The following is a 22726-nucleotide window of genomic DNA, read 5'->3' as shown; positions in this document are numbered from 1 at the left end:
TACTCTCACTGGATATGTGGTTTTTTACAAACAACTTTGTGTTTCTTTCTATTTTTAGACATAAACACCAGAGTCTCCGGGTGGACGCCACAAGAAAACTTGTCACAGCAAGTCTCAACGCCTAGCTAAAGTCGTTCCCGGTTTCCTCGGTGGAAGTGCTGACCTTGCATCTTCCAACATGACACTGCTAAAAGCCTTTGGTGACTTCCAAAAGGCAACGCCCGAAGAGAGAAACCTTAGGTTTGGTGTTAGGGAGCACGGAATGGGAGGCATCTGCAACGGCATTGCCCTTCACAGCCCTGGTCTCATCCCTTACTGTGCAACTTTCTTCGTCTTCACTGACTACATGAGAGGCGCGATGAGAATCTCAGCTTTGTCTGAAGCTGGAGTCATCTACGTGATGACTCATGACTCCATTGGTCTCGGAGAAGATGGACCAACCCATCAGCCCGTTGAGCACTTGGCTAGCTTCCGCGCGATGCCCAACACTCTCATGTTCCGTCCCGCTGATGGAAACGAAACAGCCGGTGCGTACAAGATCGCTGTCACCAAGCGCAAGACACCGTCTATCTTGGCTCTGTCTAGACAAAAGCTTCCTCAGCTTCCGGGGACATCCATCGAAGGAGTTGAGAAGGGTGGATACACGATCTCTGACAACTCGTCTGGAAACAAACCTGATGTGATCTTGGTTGGAACTGGTTCAGAGCTTGAGATTGCTGCTCAGGCTGCGGAGGTGCTGAGGAAAGAAGGCAAAACCGTGAGAGTTGTGTCTTTCGTCTGCTGGGAGCTGTTTGACGAGCAGACGGATGAGTACAAGGAGAGTGTGTTGCCGTCTGGTGTGTCTGCTAGAGTTAGTATTGAAGCGGCTTCGACTTTTGGATGGGGGAAGATTGTTGGAGGTGAAGGGAAGTCCATTGGTATTAATTCGTTTGGGCTAGTGCACCAGCTCCATTACTCTACAAGGAGTTTGGTATCACTGTTGAAGCTGTTGTTGATGCGGCTAAGTCATTCTTCTAAGTGACTTTACCATTTCACAACATTGTCTCACTACCTCAAAATAAAGTGCAACAAGACGCAAAGAGACTCTTCGTTCTTTTTTTTTGTTTCTTGTAATGCGGGTCAAGATAGGTTTTGGGTTTGGGAAGAGGAGAAAGTAGAAGACAATGTAAAACTCTCTATGATCAGTTGTGTATTGTTGTTATATGCTTTGAGTTTCAGCTAAATTTCACCTACTTAAATAACATTGGTCACTACTAGTGTGACATTCAGTGGACAAGAATGATTATAGAGATTAAAAAAGGTTTGGTTCTTGTCAATACTAATGATCACAGAGAGTATACCATCATCTACATTTGGGGTCCATGTTTATCAAAAGGAGATAGCAAAGGAATGGTGAAGTTTCCACCTTCACATGTATCCAAATATCCATATCCAAAGCTTAATTAAAACCAGAGAAGAAAGCTACGGCGTTGGCTTTGTCAATTTAGTATCATGAAACGTGAGACCCCACAACTTTTCGGATATCCAAGTTTATTCTTATGCTAAAAGAAACAGAAAAAAACAAAAATAACACTAAATCAAGTTTTTGTTCCCAAACTAGCACTCAAGGTCAAAAGTCACAAAAATAGCACTTAATGTTTTATCAAAAGTCACAAACTTAGGGTTTAGAGTTAAAGGGTGGGGTTTAGGATTTAAGGTTTAGAGTTTAGGGTTTAGAGTTTAGGGTTTAGATTTTAGGGTTTAGATTTAGGATTTAGGGTTTAGGGTTGAGAAATGAGGTTTTGGGGATAAGATTTCAAATTTTGAAAAATAAAAAAATTAAAATTTACAAAGGATAAACTTAGAAATGTGCTATTTTGGTCATTTTAATTTTTGAGTGCTATTTTTTGTAATATAAACTTAGAAAGTTGGTATTTTGGAAATTTGCCCTAAAAGGAAATGTAAAAGACATATTTAGAATTTTTTTTTTACGTATAGTTGATTGAGAATTGGGCTTCTATAGGCCCAGAAAAGCACAACACAAGCCAGTCCAATTGTACATTCTTGGCCCAATTTGTAGCTCGTTAAGATAAATGAAACAAAACATCAACGAGAGTTTTCATTAATTCAAAATAATCAAAACTATCAAAAACAGATACAAAGTCTATTGTCATAGAACTTTTGAGTTGCAATGCAAATGAAATGGATGTTCATGAAAGACTTTGACCAGCTCTATGATTCCTTAAGCCACAAGAGTGCTTGCTGTGGTAGACTCGCTGAAAAAGCAAGAAAATGAGGATCAAAATCCAAAGTAACTGATAATCATCGAAAAGTTTCAAATAATCAAATTTTAGAGTGTACTTACTATTTCCAGACGGGAGGGAGCTTCTTGGTCTTCTTGTAGTAACGAGCAAGACGGTGGATTCTGCTCTCGACAAGAATCAACCTGAACTTGGAGTCCTTGTCTTTCCTGTTCCTCTCAAGGTGCTTGCGGATAGCCACTGCTTTCTTGATCAGGTGGTAGAGATCCTCAGGGATCTCAGGAGCAAGACCTTCATTAAAATAACACATGAATTGCCCTTAGATATCTAAACAAAAAAAAAGAAAAGAAGAAATCTAGAGGGATTGAAACATACATACCATGAGCTTTCAAGATTCTCAAAATCTTGTTTCCAGTAACACTCTTCACCTGAGGGATACCGTGAGAGTCACGAAGAATGACACCAATCTGAGATGGTGTCAAACCCTTCTTCGCAAACTTGCAAATGGACTCATCAACCTATTTGTCCACCAGAAACACAAAAGTCAGAACCAACCAAAGTGTAAACACATTTCTCTCAAAACATTACAACGAACTACATCATATAGTCCAAAGTAACAATCAAATCGAGCTTCATATTAGATCTTTCATACTAGCAAAACATAGTGAATCTCACTACTTCTACTAAACAAATCACAACAATGCTAGACTATGATTGATCTTATCCTAAACAATCATAACATTTCAGACACATGAAAGACAAACAGAACGAAACTTACATCCTGAGAGGTTGTCTTGAGCCAGCTCGGAGGTGAACGCTTGTACGGCAAAGCAGATGCTGAGATTCCCTTACTACACAACACAAAAACATATAATGAGAGCCAGTTTTCAGACAATACTCAATCGGATACGAGGAAGAGACAAGAAGACAACGAACCCTTTAGAGTGAAGCCTCCCCATGCCGACGTCTGTTAACGGAGATTGCTTTACTCTGAGAACGTTCTTCTTCGGTTTGGTCCGTCTGCGACTGCGCTAAAGAGTGTCAAAACCCTAATTGATGTTTGATTATATACCCTCTTACTGTCCTAGTAGGTCATTTTCACTTTCGTTCCAAAATCCCTAACAGGCTTTGTCTTAAAAGCCCATTTAGAAACTCCTTGCAATATAAAGAAGACACTGAGGCCCATGTATAAACGCCCAAGTAAGCAACCCCCTTGTCTTAAACTGTCTTCACTCTTGAGAAAACATAACTCAAAATAAATGTCTTGATATTATTTTTTTCTAGTTGGATACACATGACACATCGATCAAATCCCAACGATGAACCTTTTTGTGATAGATTACAAAGCATTTATTGAAACTACTATCTTTGATTATAAAAAAGGCTTACAGTTTTTTTTTTTTTTATATACAGAGATTTGAAGCAAACCGTATTCTTAGGTAAGCCAAAAACATGAGATTTAAAATGGTACCAATTCACATAACCTAACTTCAAATCTGCTAATCTTACCGGTGATTTAAATTTCAGTGTAACAGTAAAAAATCATATTCTTTTTTTTGGTTTATATCTTTTTCTATACCGAACAAGTAAGAAATTAGGTTTTTGAAATTTATTAATGTATATTTAAACATTCTTTTTTTTAACACAAAAACATTTATAATTATGATTTACATTATTAATAAAAACCCTAAGATAGACGTTTGCTTCAATCTATATATAGTTTCTTTTTTAGTTTTTCTTGCCTTGCTTATCATTCACAACAGTCATCAAGATACCTTAGTATCTTGGCTCTACTCTGTTTGGAACAAAGGTGGAATCCCTAGACATAACTTCTTGGCTTGGTTATTTGTACTGAATCGCTGTCCGACTAAAGACAGAATCTTGGACTGGGGTCTCCAAACGTCTCCTACATGTGTTCTCTGCAACTGCTTTCCAGAAAGTCGAAACCATCTCTTCTTTGACTGTCATTATGCCTGGAGTATTTGGGGAACCTTAGCCTCGCGATGTGGAGTCCAGCCAGAAAGGTCGTGGGATCGTGTATTGGGACAACTTCAGGCGCAGAGCAGATATTCGTTGACGGGCACTCTGCTTCGTCTCTGCTGGCAGGCTTGCATCTACTGGACTTGGACTGAGAGAAACGGCCGTTTGCATCGACAGACTTTCCGGACACCAGAAAGTGTCTCGCGGACCTTAGTGAGGCAGATCACAGATAGGATCTCGTCTCTAAGAGATTCAAACCCTGCGGTGGCTTCTTCTCTCATGCAGCAATGGCTGGCGTAATCGTTTCCTCCTCCGCCCCTACGCTCCTCTGCATCGTGATCATCGCTCCATAAACCGTTCAGTCTCTAGTTTAATGGGTCCTTTATTGTGTGTCTAACTAACTAGTCTTCTGGGCTCTAAAACACTAGTCTATGGCTTGTATTTTTTTATTTCTCCTGCATTTTAATATGAAAGCTATGTTCAAAAAAAAAAAAAAAAAGAATCAACATGCACACACAGTACATCACAAACCACTATTCCCATGTCACACACACAAGTGTTAATTTTCCTAACGGCTGACACACAAAAGTTCATACTAAAAATATTGAATCAAACAACCTTTAATCCTTTTTTTAAAAATCCTTTACACTCTATAGAATCTAAACCCTAGACAAAGAAACAAAACGTCTCGTTTAAGTTAAAGGCTATTAAATACAAAGTTGAGAATCCCAAAGAAGACGTAATGTAGGAGAACACGTGATGATTGATCTAAACAAATGTCAACGCCTAGTCCATCCTTAAAGCCAAACCTCACCCATTTATTAACCTAACTGCCTAACCGTCTTTCTCACACCTCCTTCATCAACTTCTCTTTATATATATAAACGTTTCTTTTTTTTTTTTTTTTTTTTTGCTAAAATTTGGTATATAAACGTTTCTTCTCCCTAAAGAAAACACATTTGAGATTTTCATCATCGAAAGAGACAGAGAGAGAAATTAAAGATAACAAATAACGATCATGAAGCTCGTCTGGTCGCCGGAAACTGCCTTTAACGCTTACATCCACACCGTTAGAAAGGTAAGAATACTCTAAATCAATGGTGCATATTTTGTTACACCTGAGCTATTTTTTCTTAAAAGAACTTCTTGAATTGGATACGAAGTATAACTCAATGGTTATAACGATATTTTAAGGTTATTTGAAACGGTATTTTTAATATGTGTTTGTTGTTTAAATGTTCTTGATGTATATGAAATTAGAATCTTGATCTTGTTTTTAATTTGTATAAATATGTGATTCTTGAAGTGTAAAAGCTACAAAGAATCAAGTGTGGCCGAGTATTTATCAGCTACGGCGGCTGGATGGAACACAAGGCTGATCGTGGAGACTTGGAAACGTGGAGACCCTATCGCCACCAGTGTCGGACTAGCTGTAGCGGCCATACATACCAGGGGAAGACACATATGCATAGTTCCTGACGAGGAGTCAAGATTGGAGTACGAGACCGTGATGAAAGGAGCCGTCGTGAGCGAAGCGACGGAGATAGTGGTCGGAGACTCGGTGGAGGACGTGGTGGATAGACTCTCCGGCGTGGACTTCTTGGTGGTGGACTCAAAACGAAGCGAGTACGTCAAGGCGTTGGGGTTAGCGAACACGAGCAAAATGGGTGCCGTTTTGGTGTGCAAAAACGCCACGCAGAAGTCTATCCCTGGGTTTAAGTGGCACCGTGTTTTGAGACGAGGCACACGTGTTGTAAGATCGGTGTTTTTACCCGTCGGGAGAGGGTTAGATATCGCACACGTGGGAGCTAGTGGTGGTGGTGATTTGAAGAAGGTTCATAGCCGTTGGATTAAACACGTCGATCCTCGGTCAGGAGAGGAGCATCTGTTCAAACGCAAATAGAAAATAATCTGGGTAATAAGACCATTTAAAGGATAAAAATTTTAAGTTCCTTTTTAATGATGTAACTAGTAAGCAAGAACGTTGAATGTACTTTTGTTATTGACCATTTGCAAATGGTCAAGAGTTGGTGATTTTTTCCAAAATAATAAAATCTTCCATATCTTCATAAACACCACAAAACATCTCCCATTATCATTTTCATCTCAACGTTAAGTGCATTCTATCTCTTCTCTCTCGCTTTACTTTCTTTCATCTTCTATGATCCAATAGCCATGACGGCACGCTCATCATCATCAACATCGTCACCTAGAAAGCTCCAATATCATATCGATGACCATGATTGGATCAGCAAACTCCCAGACGAGTTATTGCAATTGATTCTCTCAAAATTGTCCACCGAAGAAGCAGTACGAACAAGTCTCTTATCGTCACGATGGATGGATGTGTGGAAATGGAGGTCTCATCTCGTCCTCGACATGAGAAAGGTCTTGGAAACAACCCCCAAGGAACGTTTGCACCGAGCTTCTGTTCAGTTGGCTAGGTCAATGACCAAGGTTCGTCAGTTCTTTTCTCTCTTAAGTTTTCATTTGAATCATTTTATTTACGAAGGTTTGTCTCTCTATACAAGGAACCCACACGGCTATGTTTGGATAGATGATTGTTTATTTGGATATGTAGTAGAAGAATAAACTACTATATGATATAATATGCCTCAAATATATTTTAACAGATCTGAAAGTGGGTAAAGAACCATAGTGAATGAGAAAGGATAGGAAGCAATTTCTAAACCTCTTGTCAAGTTGGATTATATAATCTTTAGGCTCATTAAGCATCTTTGCTCTATCTTGTTTTTTCTTATTTTTTTTTTTTTTTGCCAAGATTGAGTATTAACTAGATTTAACTTTTTGTAAAATCTGAACATCATGAATATGATATTAGCATTCTTAGCAAAAAACCATAGTGAATGAGAATCTAGAAGTGATGTGTTGCGTTACTCCACTTAGAACACAGACAAACAAAACTACATGATACTTAATGATGGCTTTCAGTTGTACAGTATTGAACTTTTGATATTTGATATATATGCTTCCCACAAACAAATTAGCTGGAACCAAATCATGCACAGACTATACAACATGTCTTAATATATATATATATATATAGGTTTTGATAGACAACTTCTATTCCATGCATGCAGATGTTTGCATTGCACGTACATAATATGAAATTAATACACTGTACAATTCTTTTTGAAAAAAAACTAATCATTTTGTGTTCTGAAGGTTATAAATAATCACCGTGGCCACCTAGAGAGCTGCACTATTCAGCATTACATATCCCAATATAAGGATGGTACGCTCCAAAGTTGGATTGACTCAGTGACTGGTTTGAAGCACACACAAGATCTCACACTTATAAACTATATCCCTGCTATAAGGCGTTACAAAGGAGCTAATTTGCTCAGCTTGCACCCAGATACATTTTCACATCATAGCCTCAGTTCACTATCACTTTGTGGATTCAACCTAATAGGTCCAGATGCCTTCAGCAAGTGCAAGAATCTTAAGACCCTCAATCTTATAAACATTGTCATCTCACAAGCTAGTGTCCTTAGTGGAGTTTTAGCAGCTTTCTCCTCCCTCGAGGTTATTGTGTTGAATGTCAATTTCCTAACCCCACGTGGTGTGTTGAAGATCGAGAACAACAATTTGAAGTTCTTGCAATTGTCTTCCTTAACGAGATTGATAGGATGGAAGTGTATGCAACTTGTCTAGATGTTCTAGACATCAGGTGTATCAAAGTTAATAGAGACAACTTCATCCTCGTTGCTCCCAATATTCAGGTTAACAAAAATTCTTGGCTGGATAATCACGGCCTTAATGATTGTCCTCACCTCTACTGTAAGTATCATCACATCTCGCCCAGGTACAAACTTAACTAACACAATCATTTTGTATATTTTGAAAATAATACATATATATACTAGAGGTCGTTACCTCAACTGGAATGGACCATGACTAGCTATTGTGTCAGGTCTCTAGTTCGAATACCGTTGTGACGAAACTAATATTACATGATTTGGTTTTGGGCATAAAAGGATTAGGAGCTTCGGCCAAAAACCTCTAAAATAAATAATACATATAAATATAAATATATATATATATATTGACATGTATGATGTATACTGAATCTTAATCAGGAGGAAACAAACATTTGGCATGAGATTTGGGGAGCGACTTTTTTTATATGAGACGGTATGGGTGTTTATCAGTGAGTGTAGATATAACTGATCCGAAAGAAGTGGAGATACTGAAGGAAGTTTTGCTTATGTGGACCAATTTTGTGATGGAGCTTGAGATCTTTTTCAAGGTACACTCATGTCATTGTTAAATTCTCATTATTGGATAGAACTTGACCACTTCTCTCATATATCATATATCATATATCATATTTTCATTTCAGCATAAGAAATCTCATAGGGAAGAAGGTGAATGTTCTACTAACGACAGAACACATGCAAAACTGTTCGCTAACGCTGATTTATACGTTTATAATATGCGGTTGTATAATTTCGATGGTTCCAACGAGGAAGAATTTGCGTTTGTTTCACGTTTGCTGATGCAAAAGCCGGTGATACTGAATATGATGATCGAGACTTCTTTGTTTCCTCCGGCGAAGAAGTTCAATGCGGAAGCAGCTGTGGCCAAGTTGATGGAACTTCCTAAATATTTCAAAAATCTTAAAATTGAATGCTTCTGATGAAACTTTGGTTCTAGTATTATAAACTGTTTGCTAGCCTTTTCTTTATTATATCTGAGGATAATGTGGTTTTGTGTTCTACCATTTTGAGAATTTATGTGGTCTTGATGAGATTTTCTATATCCTAATATGAATATTATTTGATTTTTATTTTATTACGTTCTTGTATTTGGTTAATGCTTTTGCAAAATAGATTACATACTAAGTAATAAGTGATTATTAGTTTCGTTATTTTTTAATAAGGATTAAGGAGACATTAATCTGTTTAATCTGGATATCGGTTCGGGTTTAGGTTGTTTTTTGGTTTTTAATCTCCTAAAATATAACTATCATTTTAAATCAATATTTATTTAGTTTGTTCGGTTAAAATGTTTGATGTTTTTGCTTTTTATTTCCTGTAATAATAAAAATTTATTATTATTTGTTTGTTTTCATGTTATGAATCTTAGATAGTCATGACAATGGTTTCATAATATAGTTTCTAAACAGATAATAGTTAAAAAAAAAAAAATTATAAAGACAAATCATTTTACTACAATTTGGTCGATAGTGAAAGAAGCATTAAGAAAAAGAATATTTTAACTTCCAAAAAAATTAGATATTTTAGTTGTGGTAAATATTTAGTTATAAGGTTCTCACGTCAATGTGCACATGTATGTGTATGTAAAAGTATATAAAGATGGTTGATAAATATATAAAGATACTGTTAATTAATATTAAATGACATTTAAAAAAAAATAATACATGAAAAATAAAATTCTTAAAATGAAATTACCTAAAAACAAAAATATTGTACTTTATATAAACTATAATATGTAACTTATATATAATTCTTTAAATATATGTATATATATATATGCATATAACAGATCAAATTGGATATCTGTTCCTATAAATATTGATATTTGGTGATTTGCTTTTTTTTTACGGACATTGCATTTTAGTATTTGATTTGCTTCGTAGAGTAACGGATATCCGGATTTTTCGGTTCGAATCAAACCGGATAACGAATAGAATCAAAATTTATGAATAATTTCTCCAGCTCTATTCGTAAACAGTAAAAAACGTAAAGAAGAACCATGAATGTGAGTTTTATATTAAAAAATGTAAAGTACATAGTGTGAACATATTATGTAGAGTTTGGCTGAGAAGCTCTCTACATGTGACATGTGTCCATTTTAGTGTGAACGCATTTATTACAATGCTTCTACACGTGACATGTGTCCAGTTGAATGTGAACGCATTTATTACAATGCATCTCTTTTAATATATAAGGGATGTAACCCTATATATATAACATAAAGGATTATGTTATCACGGCATAACAAATTCTCATCATGTAAGTAAACGACTAAAATTCAACGAATTTCTTGTAGTAAATGGAGTATTTTTACCATATGAAAAGTAAATTGTGGCTAAGTCTGATACGAGGCTATGGTCAGGGTGATTAGGGTGTTTTAGTTAATCAGTATTTGTATTTATCTTATAATTTGGGTTTTCATATTTTTTCTTTTTATGTTATCGATTTTCAACATAAATATTTTGTTTAAGATATGAGAATTATTGTTATGTTTAAAATATATGAGAAGTATGTATGCTATTGTTGGAACGGAAACACCTAACTTACTCTTAATTCAATACAAGATCAGTTTGATATCGGTAATATATTATCAATGATTTTTGTCATCGGTTAGTTTTTATGTTCAGAAAGATAATTACTTTGTATGCTAATGTTGGAACGGAAACACTATCATTTATTTAACAAAAAAAATAACATTCTCACTATTATTTATTTGTCCTAATGAAGTTTTAGAACTGTATTTAAGTTATTGATTAATAAAATTTAACTTTCAAAAACTAACCTAAGTCGCTACAAAATTTAAAACCGAGAAGAAACTTAACCTAAATTTTCTAGTTATTTATTACGTTAAAATCAATTCGTATTAGGATAAAGAAAAGTTCATAACAAAATTTTGGGGATTTAATTTTATAGGTTTTGCCGTCAATTTTTTTCACTTTATATCAAAAACTGGTATTGAAAAAGAAGAAAGTATCTAAATTTGTGGATAGTAACTTTATTAATTTTTGTTGCTAATATAAATAGATTTTTTCGTTTTAATCAAAAATCAACATTTGGAAAACAAGCAATTCAAAAGAGAAGCACTGTTTGGAAGATAACATATATATATGTATATGAAGTTAGTATTGAATAAGATTGAGTACATATGTGTAACAAACAAAGCTAAGTTGTAATTTCTCCATTACAAAACCATAATCTAATGATGTTTTTTCCCTTTAGTAGTAGACACTACACTGCCGGCAAGTGAAAGCATCATTCTTCAAGTTAGTAAATTTTCTCCTTCAAAAGTCTCTCTGTCTTCTAAGTATTGTTGTTTTACATGATGATGATCAAAGCCATCTTCTTCAGCATTACTGGGAATCAAAGTCGGGCTTAGGGTATTCAAATCCATGCAGATCCGGCATTCGCCTAAGACCTTCTTCATATCCCGGGATAACCAGTATCTATTATCCATTCCAAATACCTAACATGATGGAGAAAAGAAAAGAACTTAGAACTAACTGCAAGCTATATATTCAGATGTAAGAAGATATTAACTCAGGACTTCAGCTAGATAACCACCATCTTGCACTGGTTTTCTTCTCATATGCCTGCTCACAACTTAACAACAAGAAAGTTTAATAACCGATGATTCAACTTCATATCGCCAAATATTCATTCTAATTTCGAGCTTTGGCCATGGGATTTACAGACTTTGAAAGGCTACCTAATACCTCGATAGTTGTGGTATTGCCAGCTACCAAAGAAATGTGCATGATCAGCCAGTGGTAGACTGTTGGTGGTGATTTGAAGAAGGCTCATAGCCGTTGGATTAAACACATCGATCCTCGGTCAGGAGAAGAGCATTTGTTCAAACATTTTTCTTTTTGAGCAAATTGTTCAAACGTTTATAGAAAATAATCTGGGTAATAAGACCATTTAAAGGACACTACAAGAAAACAGCTAGTTTCCTACGGCGGAAATCCGTCGGAATAAGCCATTTCCGACAAATTTCCGACGAACATGAAATTATATGTTTCGTCGGTATCTCGTTGGAATTTCGTCAAAGAACACCGACGAAAATATTTTCCGTCGGAATGTCAGTCAGAATGTAGCGTGTTTTCTTGTAGTGGAAAAATTGTTTAAGTTTCTTTTTTAATGATGTAACTTGTAATCAAGTACGTTGAATGCGATAGATATTATGTTTTTGATAGAATTTCGAAAAGTTCCCGTATAATCTGAAATTATTACTTTTTATTTAGTTTGTATGTCAAACTTTTAAATCAGTTGTGAAGAATGTAAAATATTATTTATGGGATTATTCCGCAAAGGGAAAAAAAAAAAAATTGCACTTATTTAAAATGACACATATCTTACACCTAATATAATTTCTGGTCCATGTGTCTAATGAAAACCAGAATAACATGTTTTATTTATTTGTTGTGCACATTAAAACAATTACCTTGCAATTGAAATAATTTTCTTTTACACAAAGTCATTTATTTCTATAAATTTTATGTATGTAAAAGAAGGAAACACATTTTAAATTTAAAATTTATGTACAATCTGTCACTGACTTGTGAAAAAGAGAGCTCTGATGGAGAACCCCTGGTTTCCTGGAAACAGTGCTTCCGCCTTGAGTCCATCGACCCTTGCCACTGGTGACAACCGCGCCTTGTCCCTCCCATCCCTCCAGACCCTCCTGACCCTGACCCTTCCAACCCCCTGTCTCTCGCCCTTTTCCCTCCTCTCAACTCCCCTGCTTCAAAAACCCCAAAAAACTATCGAGCTTCACTGCGTTCTCCTTCTTTGAGTTCGACAGGTAAAGCTTCGGTTGCATTCTCAACTGCTGGTACTGTGGTTCCAGCCAAAACCTCAACTTCAGCTGTCTCTGAATCCTCTAGATCTGAATCTGGATCTCAGAGCACTGTTCATCTGACCTTGGAAAACAAAATCCTTCCCCAAAGAATCCAAACTAATGAGCCGAAAATCAATCTAAAAAAAAACAAAAAAAAAAAAAAAAAAAAAAAAAAAAAAAAAAAAAAAAAAAAAAAAAAAAAAAAAAAAAAAAAAAAAAAAAAAAAAAAAAAAAAAAAAAAAAAAAAAAAAAAAAAAAAAAAAAAAAAAAAAAAAAAAAAAAAAAAAAAAAAAAAAAAAAAAAAAAAAAAAAAAAAAAAAAAAAAAAAAAAAAAAAAAAAAAAAAAAAAAAAAAAAAAAAAAAAAAAAAAAAAAAAAAAAAAAAAAAAAAAAAAAAAAAAAAAAAAAAAAAAAAAAAAAAAAAAAAAAAAAAAAAAAAAAAAAAAAAAAAAAAAAAAAAAAAAAAAAAAAAAAAAAAAAAAAAAAAAAAAAAAAAAAAAAACAAAAAAAAAAAAAAAAAAAAAAAAAAAAAAACAAAAAAAAAAAAAAAAAAAAAAAAAAAAAAAAAAAAAAAAAAAAAAAAAAAAAAAAAAAAAAAAAAAAAAAGAAAAAAAAAAAAAAAAAAAAAAAAAAAAAAAAAAAAAAAAAAAAAAAACAACAAAAAAAAAAAAAAAAAAAAAACAAAAAAAAAAAAAAAAAAAAAAAAAAAAAAACAAAAAACCAAAAAAAAAACAAAAAAAACACCAAAAACCACCAACCCCCACCCCCCCCCACCCCCCCCCCCCCCCCCCCCCCACCAACCATTAGCTCCAATTCCCTCCCCCACCACAAAAAATTACATACCAAATCCATGTTCACTACTTCAACCACCGCAACCTTCCTCCTCTCCTAACCCCTCCTCAACCCCCTCCATCCCGATTAACCCTCCCCCACTAACTGTTGCGGCCCCCTCGCCTGTTGCATCCAGTCAACAACCAAATCATCAACCCTCTCATTCTCCACTTCCCCTTGTTGAAAGACTTCACAGGTCCCAAAACAAAACTCTTAGCCGTTTGGCTCCTGTTACTCTCTCTGGAACAAGCAGGCCTCGTGTGCTATAATTCCGGAAAGTGTTTTTCAGAAAGGTGCTGAGCTACACAAGGACTTCATAATCTGCTACTTTAATGGCCGTCCTCCCCCGTTTAACCATATTCAGAGTGTTCTTAACCACTTATGGGGAAAGGGTAAACGTGTAGAAATTCACACCAACCCCTTATCGCGATCAATGCTGATCAGAATCCCATCAGACTACTTGCGCCATAAAATCTTGGAGAAGCGGGTTTGGTATGTTGGTGATTCCATGTTCCAAGCTATCCAATGGACCTCATCTGCATCCACTTCCTCCCCCCGCTGGATTCTATTCAGATTTGGGCCCACTTAACTGGTATACCTCTTGATCTCCGGCACGATGAAGGCCTCAGTTTGGTTGCTGGACTGGTTTGGGAATCCAAGGAGATAGATGACTTCACTCTGAATCTTGTGAGTTTAAATTTATCTCACGTGAAAGTAGAGGTCGACCTCACCCAACCGTTACCAGACGTCGTAGAATTCACTCGAGAATCAGGCGAAGTTGTGGAAGTATCAGTCACCTACCCATGGGTCCCTCCGACTTGCTCCCACTGCAAAGAGTTAGGACACATAAGCAGAAACTGCTTACAACTACCTCAAAAACCAAAGAATGCAACTTCTACGTCAAAAAAAATGAAAAGAAAGCAAATGCAGCTGGGAAAGTACCTTCCAATTCCTCAATGGGGAAAAAGGTTGCTGCCTCTGACACTCCAGCTTCGTCGGATCCCCCTAAGAAGCATCAACCTCCTCACACTGCGCCTTCCCCTCAGGTTGCTGCTCCTGCACCTGCCCCTAACTCCTCTTGTCCCTCCACCCCAACAAACCCCCATCTCTGCCATGCCTTCAACTGCCATCCCCCTAAGCATGTTTCTGATCAACCTCCATCTTTCCAGTTGGTCCCCTATACCCAAGCTCCCTCCTCTCCTGCTAGCTCCCCATACACCAGACCACCCTTGAAACGTCCTAGATTCAGTCCCTCTAATCAGAGATTCCCCACTTTCACTGACCAGTTAAATTTCTTCACCAAACCTATCACTGTCCTTCACCCCCCCCCCCCCCTCTGTTCCACCCGACCCTTTTCTTTTTAACCTTTCTAACCCTTTTTATCTTTTGTCTCCTCATGGTTCTCTTCCGCTGGAGGAGACCATTGACTAATCTCTATGGATATTAAATCCTTTTTTTGGAATGTCCGTGGTCTCAATGACCCGGCTAAATATATACCTTTTTGTCAGTGGCTTTCAAGTCACCAACCCTCTTTTGGTTCTCTTCTGGAAACCCACATCAAAGCCCATAACCTTAACCATCTTATGGAGAAAATTTGCAGAGGTTGGAACTTTACGTCCAATCACTCATCCGACGACGATGGCCGGATCATTATGATATTTCCGCACCCTACAACAGTCAAGACATGCAATTACTTGTGAAATCAAAATTCCCAGTCCAGCTATGTTTATCTATACAGCAGTCTATGCCTCCAACGAAAGTTCAGAGCGCACTGACCTATGAGTGAAGTTGTTAAATACTCATCAGACATTCTCTCTCAACTCCACACCTCGGATGCTAGGTGGTGATTTCAATCAGATCTTGCATCCTGCTGAACACTCTTCAACTACAGTGAGCTCACTCTCTCCTGATATGATTCAATTTAAGGACTGCCTCTCACAAATGGGCATGCTTGATCTTCGCTTCCAAGGCTCTTTTTTCTCCTGGACTAATCGTTACCCTGAAGCTCCGATTGCCAAAAAACTCGACCGCCTCTTAATCAACAGCCAAATCCTTACCCTCTATCCTGACTGCTCAACCTTCTTCCTCCCCTCCCTCACCTCTGATCACGCCCCATGCCTCCTTAATATAGCCTACAAAATTCCTTCTTGTGGCACCTGTCCCTTTAAGTTCTTCAACTACCTATCCAAACACCCATGTTTTCACCAAGTGGTACTAGATTCTTGGACTTAATCCGGAAGCACTGCCTGGAACCTCACTGCTCTCGCCTGGAAACAAAAACAAATAAAGAGTGATCTCAAACAACTAAATAAAGAATTTTTTTCTCAAATTAGCTTAAGAGTGAGTGAGGCTAACAGTGTGTTACAAGATGTGCAGGTACAAGTAATGCAGGCTCCTACGCCTCAGCTTTTTGAATTAGAGAAGCAGGCTATTGATCGCTGGAATTACCTGAGAATGATTGAGGAGTGCTATTTCAAGCAAAGGTATAGGATCAATTGGCTTAAGGAGGGAGACCTGAACACAACTTACTTCTTCCGGATTGTGCAAACTCGCCTTAGCTTCAACACCATCATATTGTTCACCCTCCCCTCTGGTACGATCTTAACTGACCCCTTGGAGATGAGCTCTCATGCAGTCCACCACTTTTCTAGTACTCTCGGACCAGGGCCCCCTCACTGTGTGGTCACAACCTCCACTGCTGAATGGTTCCAGTCTATATCCCCCTTCCGATGTGACCAGGACCAGAGTATCAAAATGACCGCAATTCCAACCTGCGAGGAGATCACTACTGTCATGCATAAGCTAAATCCTAACAAGGCACCAGGGCCAGGTGGACTTAACTCGGGTTTCTACAAAGCGGCATGGTCAATCTTGGGAAATGAAGTCACAACCTCGATCCAACACTTCTTCTTCTCGTCCTTCATGCCTTCTGCTACTAATAGCACCATCCTCACCCTCGTCCCCAAACACACCAGAGCTTCTCTCATTACTGACTTCTGACCCATAGCTTGTCTGAATACGGTGTATAAAGTTGTGTCCCGACTCCTGGTGAAGCGTCTGAAGCCTATCTTGCCGTATCTTATAGCTCCAAACCAGACTGCATTTGTAAAAGGAAGACTATTAGTTGAGAATACTTCCCTGGCGGGGGAGCTAGTTAATGGGTATCATAGACTAAATGGGACCAAAAGAATAACGCTAAAGGTAGATATTGCGAAAGCATTTGATACCTTATCTTGGGACTTCCTCCTCTCATGCCTTGAAGGATTTCACCTGCCGCGTGAGTTCATTTCTTGGGTTCGTGCTTGTGTCTGTACCACAAGCTTCACAGTGGGATGCAACGGCTCGGTAAATGGGTTCTTCAAGGGTTCTCGAGGCTTGTGCCAAGGTGACCCTTTGTCCCCTTACCTGTTTGTCCTTGCTCTAAATAACCTCTCACTCATGCTGAACCAAGCAGCACAAGAAATGCGCTTCAACTACCATCTTAACTGCCCATCCTCGAGACTCACGCACCTCTGCTTCGCTGATGACCTCTTGATTTTCATAGATGGCTCCTTGGAATCTGTTCAGGCAGTGCTCCAGTTCCTTCGGGAATTTGAGCGCCGTTCTGGGCTGGCTGTTAGCGTGCACAAAACATCATTCTTTGCATCAGGCCTCACTCAAGGAGACACTGACCTGATCCAGTTTACTACTGGAATGCCGATGGGTTTTCTGCCTGTCCGCTATCTTGGAGTCCCTCTCTGCACAAAAAAACTGTCTCTGTTAAATTGTGAAGAACTGCTGCAACAAATCAAGAGTAAATTCTCATCATGGAGCTCAAAGGCGTTATCCTTTGCAGGCCGACTATTATTAATCAAGACAGTTATTTCCGGAATAATTACATTTTGGTGTTCAACTTTCATTCTCCTTAAGGCTTGTATTAAACGGATTAATTCACTTTGTGGTGTGTTTCTGTGGAAAGGAGACATAGAAGAACATCATACTGCTAGGGTGTCGTGGCAGGTGGTAACTAAACCGAAAAAAGAAGGAGGACTGGGGATAAACGACTTACTTCAATGGAATAAGGCATGCTGTCTTAAGCTAATCTGGCTCCTATTCTTTAAGTCAGGCTCTATTTGGGTGGCGTGGTTCAAAGAGGAAGTACTAAACGGGAATCTCAGCAACTTATGGACTACTGCCCCTAATAGGCGGTTCTCATGGCAAGTAAACAAGCTCTTAAAACTGAGTCCTCTAATCTACAATTGGATTCACCTCAAGGTCGCAAATGGTCTCTCACGCCGGTTCTGGACTGATAACTGGTCTCCATTCGGCAATCTGAGAGAGTTTCTACAACTTGGTGCTCACTCGTCCATGGGAATCTCAGAATTGGCAACTCTAGCTTCTCTCTATCAAAACAACTCTTGGCGCCTACCGCCTGCACGTTCAGAAACACAAGTTTAGTTGTATACACACTTAACTACTGTTATCTTAAGTGATGGGAATGACTCTTACGAATGGGTACTAGATGGAAAAAAATGATAGATACTCGATTGGGGCTGTGTATCATAACCTTCGACTGCATGGTGTCTATGTGCCTTGGGCTCTGACTGTATGGAACAAGGGCGGAATCCCATGTCATAGCTTTTTAGTTTGGCTATTTGTCCTTAACCGCTGCCCAACAAGAGATAGGATTCTTGGCTGGGGCCTCCAAACATCGCCTTTATGTCTCCTATGTAATGTGGAAAATGAAAGCAGGAGCCATCTTTTCTTCGACTGCTCCTACTCCTGGGGTTTGTGGGGAGCTCTGGGTCCTCGTTGTGGGATTACTCCAGCAAGATCTTGGGACTTGGCAATGGTGCAATTGCAGGGCCTCAATAGGCGGTCTCCGAAAGGCAAGCTAGCTCTCCTATGCTGGCAAGGATGCATCTACTGGACCTGGTCTGAGCGGAATGCGAGGCTGCACCGTAATATCTTCCGTTCGGTCGACGCTCTCTCCCAACTGCTTGATAAGCAAATCAAAGACAAAATCTTGAGCTTTCGGGACACTAATCCCACGACTTCATCAGTGACAATGCAGTAGTGGTTGTGTTAGTGAAGCTTCTCCTCCACCAATCACCATAACGCCACTATCGGTCTCACCCCTTCTCTACTCTCCATGCCATTCTCGATGATCTCAATGTCTATGATCATTGTCGTTTCAACTTTTGGGATTACTGATATTAGGTTGGTTACCTAATGAGTTTTGATTTGGGTTTCAAATGTAATTGGCTTGGGCCACAAACAACTTAAGCTTAGTGCTTGTATTTTTTCTTTCTCCTGCAATTTAATATGAAAAATCAGTACAAAAAAAAAAAGTTGGTAATAAAAAAATCTTGCAATTGAAATATTTGTCTTTTACACAGAAATAATATATATTTCTACTTTTATGTATGTTAAAGAAGGAAACACATTAATTTTTTTCAGAATTGCAAATGGTCAAGAGTTGGTAAAAAAGTTCCCAAAAAAATAAGTGAAGAAAATAAATAAATGTAGAATCTTTTACATCCTTCATAAACAGCAAAAAAAACATCTTCATTTTCATTTTCATATCCATCCATGTCTCAACGCTAAGTGCATTCTATCTCTTCTCTCTCGCTTTACTTTCTTTCATCTTCTATGATCCAATAGCCATGACGACACGCTCATCATCATCAACATCGTCACCTAGAAAACTCCAATATCATATCGATGACCATGATTGGATCAGCAAACTCCCAGACGAGTTATTGCAAACGATTCTCTCAAAATTGTCCACCGAAGAAGCTGTACGAACAAGTCGTTTATCGTCACGATGGATGGATGTGTGGAAATGGAGGTCTCATCTCGTCCTCGACATGAACAAGGTCTTGGAAACAACCCCCGATGAAGATTTGCACCGAGTTTCTGTTGAGTTGGCTAGGTCAATGACCAAGGTTCGTCAGTTCTCTTCTCTCTTAGATTTTCATTTAAATCATTTTCTTTACGAAGGTTTGTCTCTCTCTCTCTATACATAAAAGAATACAAAAAATGGACCGGCCTATAGACTAATGTGTGGATAGATGATTGTGCATTTAGATTTGTACGTAGTAGAAGAATCAACTATATGATATATATAAATTATATGATACTACATGATACTTAATGATGGCTTTCAATTGTAAATATTTAACTTTTGGTTCCAGCTAAATTGTTGTATCAAATATTCTTTTTCAAAAAAATATTTGATACAACAATTTAGCTGGAACCAAATCATGCACAGAGTAACAACACTTCTTAATATATATAAGTTTTGATAGACAACTTCTATTCCATGCATGCAGATGTTTGCACGTATATAACATGAAACTAATACATTGAATAATTAAAAAATAATTATTATCATTTTACGTTCTGTAGGCTATAAATAATCACCGTGGCCACCTAGAAAGCTGCATTATTTAGCATTATGTATCCCAATGTAAGGATGGTACGCTCCAAAGTTGGATCCACTCAGTGTCTCGTTTGGAGCACACAAAAGATCTCACACTTGTAAACTACATCCCTGCTACAAGGCGTTGCACAAATGCTTGGTTGGATGATCACGGCCGTATTTATTGTCCTCACCTCTACTATCATGTATCATCATATCTCGCTCAGGTACAAACTTAACTAACACAATCATTTTGAAAATTACATATATATATATTGACATGAATGATGTCTATCAAATCCATATATATATATAACAAATATCAAAAGTTAATAACCAGCGGTCTTGGGCTAGTGGTACTTGAGGGGAAAACCTCCAATACGGTACCCGTAGTTCGAGTCCCGCTGGCCACCCGGGCTAGGGTTAAATCCCAAGAATACATGGAGTGCCGTCGGCCTCGCGGGAATAGTCGGTTGACCACGGTCGCCGGAAACCCGCGGTTACCTAAAAAAAAAAAAAGGTTAATAATCTGTTAAAATTGAAATCCATGTTTAAATATCATGTAGTTTTGTTTGTATGTGTTCTAAGTGGAGTAACGTAACACATCACTTCTAGATTCTCTTTTACCATAGTTCTTTACCCACTTTTAAATCTGTTAAATTAATCAATACTATTAAGTGGAAATAAGTCCTAAAAAATCTACTTAAAACAAATCATAATTGGACCATTTCATTTAACTAGAATTCCTATTATTTCTCATACTACTAACTTCATTATTCTTCATTAAAGGCAAATTGGCCATAAAAATGGTACTAACCTACTTCTCTACATATACGTATATATACTATATACACATTATTCCATCATAATTATTTTATGTTATTATTAAATAATGTCCACCATATATTTGTATATATGGTTACTTGTGATTTACTTAATAATAAATACTTTCGGAGACTATAAACATAATACAATATCCATTGTAAGAAAAAATGCATTTTTTACAGAGATCAACCATTATTTTATACTAACCTTATTAACTAAACTGATTTCATTAACCATGTTATATATATGAACACTTCAACATTATCACTAAACGATGTTTGTCACTGATATCTATATATACACACAAAAATTAACTGGAATCAAATCATGCACAGACTAGACAACATTTCTTAATATATATAGATTTTGATAGACAACTTCTATTCCATGCATGCAGATATTTGTGTAACATGAATTAATACGGTGAATATTTTTTTTAAAAAATCTCTAATCATTTTGTGTTTTGAAGGCTATAAAGAATCACCACCGTGGCCACCTAGAGAGTTGCATTATTCACTATGAAGTATTACAGTGTAAGAATGCTACGCTCCAAAGTTGGATCCACACAGCTACTCGTTTGAAACACACAAAAAGTCTCACACTTACAAACCGTATCCCTGGTTATCGAAGAGGTTACAAAAGAACTAGTTATCTCCGCTTGCTCCCAGATACATTCTCACATCATAGCCTCACTTCACTGTCACTTTGTGGTTTTTTGGTAATAATAACTCCACGTGCATTCAGCAATTGCGAGAACCTTAAGACCCTTAAGCTTTTAAACATAGCCATCCCACAGGCTAGTGACCTTAGCGGAGTTTTAGCAGCTTGCACCTCCCTCGAGGTGATTGTGTTGCAAGTCGATTTCCTTACCCAAGATGGTGTGTTGAAGATTGAGAACAACAGCGTGAAGTTCTTGCAAGTGACTTTCCCATATGAGATTGATAGGATCGAAGTGTATGTAACTTGTCTAGACGTGCTCGACATCAGGTTTATCAAAGGTAAGAGAGAGAACTTCATCATCGCTGGTCCCAACATCCAGGTTAACAAAAATGCTTGGGTGAGTGATCACGGTATTCATACGCCTCGCCTCGTCTATAATGTATCATCATATCTCGCTCAGGTACAAACTTAACTAGCACAATCATTTTATATTTTGAAAATAATACATATATATATATAAATATATATATAAACATTTTGACAAGTATGATATATATACTGAATCTTAATTAGGAGAAAAAAATCATTTGCCGTGAGGTTTTGGTGAGTGATTTTCATGATATGAGACGGGATGGGTCTTTATCAGTGACTGTAGATATGACTGATCCGAAAGAAGTGGAGATAGTGAAGGAAGTTTTGCTTATGTGGGCTACTAACAAGATGATAGAGCTTGAGATTTTTTTCAAGGTACATTCATGTCATGGTTAAATTCTCATTATTGGATAGAACTTAATTAATCACTTCCCTCACTCATTAATATCATATTTTCATTTCAGAACAAGAAAGCTCCTAAAGATGAAGGTGAATGTTCTACTAACAACAGAGCACATAAAAATTTGTTGGAGGATGCAAAACCGTTCCCTACCGCTACTTTCCGCGTTTATAACGTGCGGTTGTATAACTTCGACGGTTCGAATGAGGAAGAGTTTGCGTTCGCTTCCCGTTTGGTGACGCAAAAGACCGTGGTTAGGAAGATGATGATTGAGACCACGTCGTTTCCTCCGACGAAGAAGTTGAATGCAGAAGCAGCTGTGGCCAAGTTGATGGAACTTCCTAAATGTTACAAACGTCTTCGTATTGAATGCTTCTGATGATGAAACTTCTATTTACTAGCCTTTTATATATTAATTTGAGGATTCTATTGTTTT

General features: G+C 37.3%; 4 protein-coding genes and 2 pseudogenes across 4 annotated transcripts; 5 read left to right on the top strand and 1 right to left on the bottom strand.

Annotated features, from left to right (window-relative positions):
- Window positions 1–64: 64 nt before the first annotated feature.
- LOC125595019 lies at window positions 65–1273 on the top strand (annotated as a pseudogene).
- Window positions 1274–2103: 830 nt separating this feature from the next.
- LOC125595018 (40S ribosomal protein S13-2) lies at window positions 2104–3320 on the bottom strand. Its single transcript, XM_048771001.1, has 5 exons — window positions 3177–3320; window positions 3019–3091; window positions 2620–2758; window positions 2345–2531; window positions 2104–2255 (listed from the first exon to the last, which is right to left on the bottom strand). The coding sequence occupies exons 1-5, from the start codon at window positions 3197–3199 to the stop codon at window positions 2222–2224; spliced, it is 456 nt and encodes a 151-aa protein (XP_048626958.1). The 5' UTR covers window positions 3200–3320; the 3' UTR covers window positions 2104–2221.
- A 1823-nt stretch (window positions 3321–5143) lies between these two features.
- LOC125595016 lies at window positions 5144–6293 on the top strand. The gene is made up of 2 exons (XM_048770999.1): window positions 5144–5298; window positions 5527–6293. Exons 1-2 carry the CDS (start codon window positions 5239–5241, stop codon window positions 6121–6123), a joined length of 657 nt encoding a protein of 218 aa, XP_048626956.1. The 5' UTR covers window positions 5144–5238; the 3' UTR covers window positions 6124–6293.
- An 80-nt stretch (window positions 6294–6373) lies between these two features.
- On the top strand, window positions 6374–8061 carry LOC125595015 (annotated as a pseudogene).
- Window positions 8062–8357: 296 nt separating this feature from the next.
- On the top strand, window positions 8358–8964 carry LOC125595017 (F-box protein At3g60790-like). The gene is made up of 2 exons (XM_048771000.1): window positions 8358–8493; window positions 8587–8964. The coding sequence occupies exons 1-2, from the start codon at window positions 8371–8373 to the stop codon at window positions 8881–8883; spliced, it is 420 nt and encodes a 139-aa protein (XP_048626957.1). The 5' UTR covers window positions 8358–8370; the 3' UTR covers window positions 8884–8964.
- A 10311-nt stretch (window positions 8965–19275) lies between these two features.
- On the top strand, window positions 19276–22726 carry LOC106414797 (F-box protein At3g60790-like). Its single transcript, XM_013855378.2, has 4 exons — window positions 19276–19557; window positions 21328–21978; window positions 22092–22265; window positions 22355–22726. Exons 1-4 carry the CDS (start codon window positions 19276–19278, stop codon window positions 22667–22669), a joined length of 1422 nt encoding a protein of 473 aa, XP_013710832.1. The 3' UTR covers window positions 22670–22726.

Source organism: Brassica napus (genome assembly GCF_020379485.1).
Source record: "Brassica napus cultivar Da-Ae chromosome C8 unlocalized genomic scaffold, Da-Ae chrC08_Random_7, whole genome shotgun sequence".
NCBI lineage: Eukaryota > Viridiplantae > Streptophyta > Magnoliopsida > Brassicales > Brassicaceae > Brassica > Brassica napus.
The sequence above is the reverse complement of the archived record's forward strand: the minus strand, read 5'-3'. Positions and strand labels throughout refer to the sequence as shown.